The sequence below is a fragment of the Centruroides sculpturatus genome, unplaced genomic scaffold (genome assembly GCF_000671375.1).
Source record: "Centruroides sculpturatus isolate CEXI.00-Female unplaced genomic scaffold, Cexi_2.0 scaffold148, whole genome shotgun sequence".
Classification (NCBI taxonomy): Eukaryota; Metazoa; Arthropoda; class Arachnida; order Scorpiones; family Buthidae; genus Centruroides; species Centruroides sculpturatus.
In genome coordinates, this window is record NW_019384359.1 from 650,606 (window position 1) to 657,816 (window position 7,211).

The window sequence follows — 7,211 nt, forward strand, 5'->3', positions numbered from 1 at the left end:
TTTTTTATTTTGTACAAACAAAATAAATATATTGAAAAATATAAAAACAATAAAAAATTATACTTCAGAAGTTAATTTAGTATCAAAAACGTAAAATATTTGAGTAGCCCAAGACATAGTCAAAGATTGCAGCGCCACAGCACTGGCGAAAATTTAAATTTGCCGACTGGAATTCTTTCGGATGATTGACGTTTCGGATGATTGGCTTTCGGATAATCGACGCTCTATTGTATTTTTGCATCAATTTACATAAACTCATAAATTTATTTCTGAATGTTGAAATATATCAAGCAAGTAATCTGTACAAGAAAATAATGGTTTTATATTTTAATATAGTAGCAACTGCCAAACCTTTAATAACTCAAAAATTTATAGGTTTTTTTTGGTATTATAATTAGTAATGCTGGATAAGAAAATGTAATCATTATGAATTAATTTTGTAGAAAAATAATAATATTCTCATTCCTCTTTAGTTTCAGTATTAGTTTTGCTTTTATGTAGAAATATGCTTATAATAACAAACTGGATAAAATATGAATATAAACATGATTAGAAATATTAGAAGTAAAGAACTTTTTTGCTGGAGTTATTGTGTGAATTTTTGTTTCTTTAGTCTTATTAATAAAATTTTATGTTATAAAATAAATGAAAAGACTGTACTGTGAATGGAAATTCTATTGTTTTCAGATTATCTGGACACAATTCTCTCCATTATTATCTCAGTTAATTTAGTTTCTAATGAATAAATTTATCTGTATTTTTTAATATTTATATGTTAACAATTCTGTGTGATTCTTTAAAAAATAGGTAAATGCCTTATACCTTGTCTAAATGACAGCAGATGTGTTGGAGTTAATCGTTGTCGATGTAGAAAAGGATTTTCTGGATCACAATGTGAACGAATCAGTGATCAACAGAATTTGACTAAAAAAGGTAATGGGTTTCTACTTCATTAATTTTTTTATTCTGTTTAATATAGTATTTCAGTTATATAAATGTTATATTTTAAAAAAACCAATAAGACTCACACATCATAACAGAATAATTACTTCATCATATTGGTTGCAGAAAGCTGTAAGAAGAAATGCATACATGGTGTATGCAAGAAGAGACGTTGTTTGTGTGAAAAGGGGTGGTATGGAAAGAAATGTAACAGACGTAAGTTGCGTAAAAATTCCATGGGATTTTAGTGCATGAGGTGATGGTGTCAAACTACATAATCTAAAACAAATTAAAGATGACATAACAAATACTATTCAGATAAAATTTTTCTGTATTAAAAAAGAAATTAATTTTGTTAAATATTTTTAGTAAAGCAGCTCATGTAAATTTTTCAAAAATACACATAAATTTGGACTTGAATTATAAAAAAGTATTTTCTAAATACAATATTCTATGTTTAATTTGAATATATTTAGAAGAATTGAAGTCCTTTAATAAAATAAATCATTATTATATTAAAAAAATACCGACTTTCATCAAAACATTTTTTACAATTAAAGAAATATTTAAAAAATTTTAATGTAATTGATTCAGAGAGAAAAAAATGTTTATTTACATCTCTGACTGTATCCCTTAATTTTGCTTAACCATTCTCAAAATTCTTATTCAGGATATATTGTTATTTAGAGAAGAAACAATCTTTAATCTCTGAAATCTACACGTTTATATTAAGTTAGTTCTTTAAATTAGAAAATAATTTAAACATAAGTAAATTATATACCTGTGACATTATGGAAATTACCAATATTTGAATTAGATTATCAAGAGTTAATATTTTCTTTTTTGTAAAAATTTCTGTTTATTATTTATTATTCATTTATTTCAGTTATTTTGAAATTGAAATTTTCTAATTTGTAAATATGGAAATAGAAATAGATATAATGTTGTTTTATACTCAGATAAGTCATTTATCTGCAATTGTTAACTGTATCACCAAAATCAATATAAAATGTATAATTATTCTATATCTATTTTCTATTATGCATTATTTAATTCTCGTTTATAATCTTAAATAAGTAATTATTTTTATTATCATCAATAATGGATTTTACTCATACACACCTATATTTCTATATTTTTTTTATATAATTGTTTTACATCTAAAATATTTATATATAAAAGATTTTTAAAATTTTGTAAACATTAAAAAGCAACTAACTCATTTTCTATCAAGTAATCAAACAAAAAGTTTACTTGCTTGTAGTAGTGTAAGGAGTTTGGTGACACCACTAGTCATATACTTGGCAATGCCATAAACAGGCTTTGTTTTATTACCTTGTTACTCATACATATTGCAAGAAATACTTAAATTTCGAACATTTGATTCTTTTCATAGATATGTGAACATCTAACAGGCCTTATACTCATTCTACTTTTTCTGTTTTTGCTATTCTTTAGTAAAAATATAGGAAATAACCTGCTTTTTAAGAAATTGTCCAAATTATCCTACTCTATGACTTTAAATGATAATATAGGATCAGTTCTTTTTTAAATAATGCCTATATAATGCATATTCTTTACTATGCTATTCTTTCTACATTTGTCTATGTAATACAAGATCATGTGATTACTAAATATGTTAACTTTAAATTTCTTTAGATAAAAAATATAATTTTTTTTAATCTGTACTGGTAGATCTTAACAATAGTTTTCCTAGTATTTAAATGAATTCTAAAAATCATGAGATTTTTGCTCCAAATTTTTGTAAGCTGTTGTAATATTTTTATTAAATGTTTACTGATTAATACTATTTAAACCTTAGAATCATTATATTCAGTAATTCTCTGCTATTATTTGTATTAAAGTACTATGATTTTGTATATATTTTTAGCTGTAATGTTGAGTTGATGCAAAAGTTCCTGGAATTTTCTGTAAAAATAAAAAGAATAAGAAAAACCTCATTTCTATAGACATGAGAGAAAAGTGGAAAACAAATTAGCATTTGGTGATAACAATAAATCTGGAAAATAGTAAAATAATCATAATTCAGGATGGCACATAATATAATTCAATAAATTATTATTTTCAAAAAATACACATTTTTATCAAAAGTTTTATATTTATGAGTTTAAAAATGGCAGATCTGTATAGATTTCAGTATTAGAAATAGCTCTTTTAAGGTATAATTACTTCTATAGAAATGCAAAGTTAAGAATAGAGTATAATTTTAATTTTTTAATAAATTAATTTTCTTGGATAATTCGGATAGTGATTATTGATGGAATACTCTGTATAATTTAAAGATCAGGAAATTAAGTTTATAAAGAATTACTGTTTTTGTACATTATGAATAAAATGCAAGCAAATTTTACAATTCTTAAGGATTAGAGAATTTGTTTAATTCTCTAAATTCTTAAGAATTGTAAAATTTTCTTGCATTTTATTTGTTTTCAATATAAAGCACGCACATTATAAATGTAAGTTCATAAAATTACAAATTAAATAATTTTTTAACAGTCTCTTATGAGCAAAGCAGTTTTGAAGGTTGTTGATATTACAGTTTTTCTTTTTAGTAATGCAAAATTAAATGTGATATATTACAAAAAATTTATATTATAGCTGACTTATTTGAAAGAGATATTTAACGAGAATTTGTAATCCATTAAAATTGCTTCCGTACATATAATCGAAGTCGTTTTTATACCTATCTGGTACTAATGATTCTCGGCTTTGCTAGATTGTGATATTCTTTTACTTTAGCATCTTATATATTTCATCAATTGTGCTAATAACAATTTCTATTAGAATTATATTTATAATAATATTTAAGATGCATTAGGTTTTCAAATGAATTTTCTATAAAAAGTTTGTTAATTAGTAAATTAGTACTACTACTAGTAAAAATATTAGAGCCAATTTTATAAACTTGAAAAAATAATAATAATACCGATAAAAGTTTTAATCTGTACTGTACTGTACATAANTATATTTATGAAATTACATACAGTATTTTCAGTTATATTTATGTTAGTAATTGTGATGATAAAACTAATCCAAAATTTCATATAGTAAATTATATCAGATTTGTGAGATTCAAAAAAATTAGATATTACATGCAAGTTACTTAACTATTATTAATAGAATATTTTAATTTTATGTTTCTAATTTATTCTAAGCCATGAGTGTTAATAACATAAAAATGAATATTTATTATTATAGCTTCTTGTCCCTTTTTCTTTATATTTTATTCTTACATAGTTACTTATTTGGCTATTAGTTTTGGACTTATCACACCACATTTTTCAGTAAATTTGACTTGGCTTTTTTTTTTCTTTATATTTTTTAAATAAATTCTAACTCCAATATGTACATTTTGGGGGGTTTTTTCCTTTTAATTTTTTACATAAATTGTAATACTTACCACTACATTTCTTAAAAGTAAAAGTAACTGTTAAAACTCCAACTGAAGAGGTGACAAAACTCAAAATGTACATATTGGAGTTGGAATTTATTAAAAAATATAGAGAAATGAGCGATTATTTATTGTGAGATTGTCGTAATTTTTAATGTACAGTGGAACCTCTATATTTATCATTAATCTGTTTCTAAGGATCTAACAAATATAGAAAAATTTTTTCTCATAATAAATAACTGATATTCAGTTAATTTGTTCCCATCCTGAAAATAAGGTACAAGAATAAAAATTATGTTATTTGTAAAACTTTATCTTTATTGTACTAAATAAATACAGTATAGTGGTAGAAGGGGAAGAACAGTATTATTATTAATATAGTATTATTGTTATGAAGATATATCAATTAAAATCTTTAATCTCAAAAGACACTGTGGCCATTTGGTCTTTTGCAAGTGCCACAAAAATACAAAATAAACAAACAGAGAAACAAAAAACGTCAGAAAATTAAAAAAAAAAAAAATAGTGAAGAAAGAAATTTCCTGCATTAAAACAGAAAAGACATAAGTTATCCATAGTAGCCAAAAACCCTTCGGAAAATTTACTTTTTCTTCTTCTTTCATTCTTCCTTTAAAATATTAGGCAATTCCAATTATGATCATGGGGTCTGTTTTGCCGATGATTCAATAGAACTTGATTTAATAAAGAACTTGTCCAGTGTTGTGTGTTTTTGTTTGCTTTTTAAAACTTTTCTGAAGTAGGTAATTACATTATCATTGAATGTATTTGTATTTTGGTTAACTATAGTGACATTTGGGTGCCACTTTGGAGTGATTGGAACTTGGTTTCTCACATTGATTATTTTTCAATAACTCAACAACACACACAACGACCGCACAAAGCAGACCGATTAACTACACTTAGCTAACATGGCTAGCTGATTGGCACAGGCATGCGATTGTAGTGCCACTTCCAGTGTTGGGAATGACGATGAATACAGAAAATACTGACAAATATGCAAAAATAAAAAAGTCATCAAAATGTGACAAATATTGAATATTACAAATATACAGGTTCCACTGTATTTAATTTAAAATATGTGCTCTCCACCTCAAATTTGTAGTGGTTTGCCCCTGTAGATCATACTTCTCCTTTAACGATAGAGTCCGGCTAGTCATCTATCTAACACCTTACAGGGGGAAATTTTTGAATTGGAATAACATCTGGTTTGCATCTGAAGTTTTTATATTGTTAATTGGGGCCTCCTGTCCTTATGGTTTCCATATCTGGTCTTTTCTTTCATCTATTTAATTCTGTTCTAAGATTAAGGAAAGACGGATGGACAGACAACAGTGAGAATTTATAGGTCTACAATTTTTGTAAATTGCAGCCCATAAAGCTCAATTCAAGTTTCCTAAAGAGCATGGTGTGATAAGTCCAAAACTTATAATAGCCAAATAAGTAGCTATATTAGAGTAAAATATAAAAATTGAATGTTCACTCTTTTTATTTTTATTAAAAGATTTCTAATTTGAAATCTTAGTTAAATTGATTTTATTGCTTTTAATATGATTCGAAATGATAATGTCCTAAACAGACTGAAATACAAATGTTTTCATAAAATATTACAAGCCATAATATAGTATTACACAGGGGGGTGCAAAAGTAGGTATACAGTTGTTATTATGGGAAAAAACATACAGGGAGAAAATAGGAAGAAAAAACATTTTGATTTACAAATAAGGAATACAAACTAATAAAAGATAATAAAAATAATAATAATGAACACCAAACATTTGTATTTCTCAGATTCTCAACTGTATACCTACTTTTGCACCTCCCCTGTATAGCATTAACAGAAATGATCTTTGTATTATAATTATTATTTTAATAAAATTTTATAAATTTCAGTAATATTTCTTTTATATAAATATTGATACTTATGTTTTGTGTTTAAATATTCAAAAATTGTTTTAATTTTAGAATACAGACTGTTTGAAATTTGCTTTTCTGCAAGTTTTCATTGCTGGATCATATACATACAAAAAAGATTGATCTTTAAGGTTTACGCATGGCCATCTCTAGCCCTCAAGAAACTCAAGCATTGCTTTAGAGCAGCAATTAAAAAAGATAGCAAAATGTTAAAATTTTAAAGAAAAAAATTAATAATTTTTATGATTTTTATTTCCTTATTGATTATTTTTTAGTTATAAATGTTTGTTGATTTCAGACATTAGGCTGATCTTTTGACAGCTGAAATTCTGATAATGTGAGGCAGTAGTAATTGTTGTATTAGGCATCATAAGAAAACATAATATTATATATTTATATATATATATAAAAACCTAAAATAATAACATCACAAAGCCCGAGTAGTATACGAGGGTAGTCCCAGAAGTACCCGACCTAACAAAGAAGACACAAAAAATTTGGTAAAACATATCTTTATTTTTCAACACAGTCTCCTTTTAGCTTGATACACTTTTTCCAGCAATGTACAATAGCTTCGATCCCCTGTTTATAGTGAGAACTGTCGAGCTTCTCAAAATAGCCATCAATCGCAGACTCCACCTCTTCATTGTTGGCAAATCTTTTATCAACAAGCCATTTTTTTAAGTTTGGAAAGAGAAAATAATCCGAGGGGGCTAAATCTGGCGAATAGGGTGCGTGAGGAAGCAATTTGAATCTTAACTCATTGATTTTGGCCATCGTAATAACGGATGTGTGAACTGGTGCGTTGTCTTGATGAAACAACATTTTATTTTTCGCCAAATATGGCCGTTTTTTTTTGATTTCATCACTCAAGCGCTGCAATAAGTTTGTAAAATACTTGCCGTTGATTGTTTTTCATGGGTGA

The 7,211-nt window shown here is 25.8% G+C and overlaps 1 protein-coding gene across 2 annotated transcripts in view; it reads left to right on the forward strand.

The window, feature by feature from the left end:
• The window catches only part of LOC111640498 (protein shifted-like), a 27,383-nt gene that overhangs the window by 14,438 nt on the left and 5,734 nt on the right, over positions 1 to 7,211 (forward strand). Inside the window, exons 9-10 of one of the 2 annotated variants that reach the window (XM_023386503.1) lie at positions 808 to 933; positions 1,069 to 1,158. In XM_023386503.1, the coding sequence (XP_023242271.1) occupies positions 808 to 933; positions 1,069 to 1,158 (216 nt within the window). The remainder of the gene's footprint in view (positions 1 to 807; positions 934 to 1,068; positions 1,159 to 7,211) is intronic. The other variant, XM_023386514.1, reaches the window with a different exon arrangement.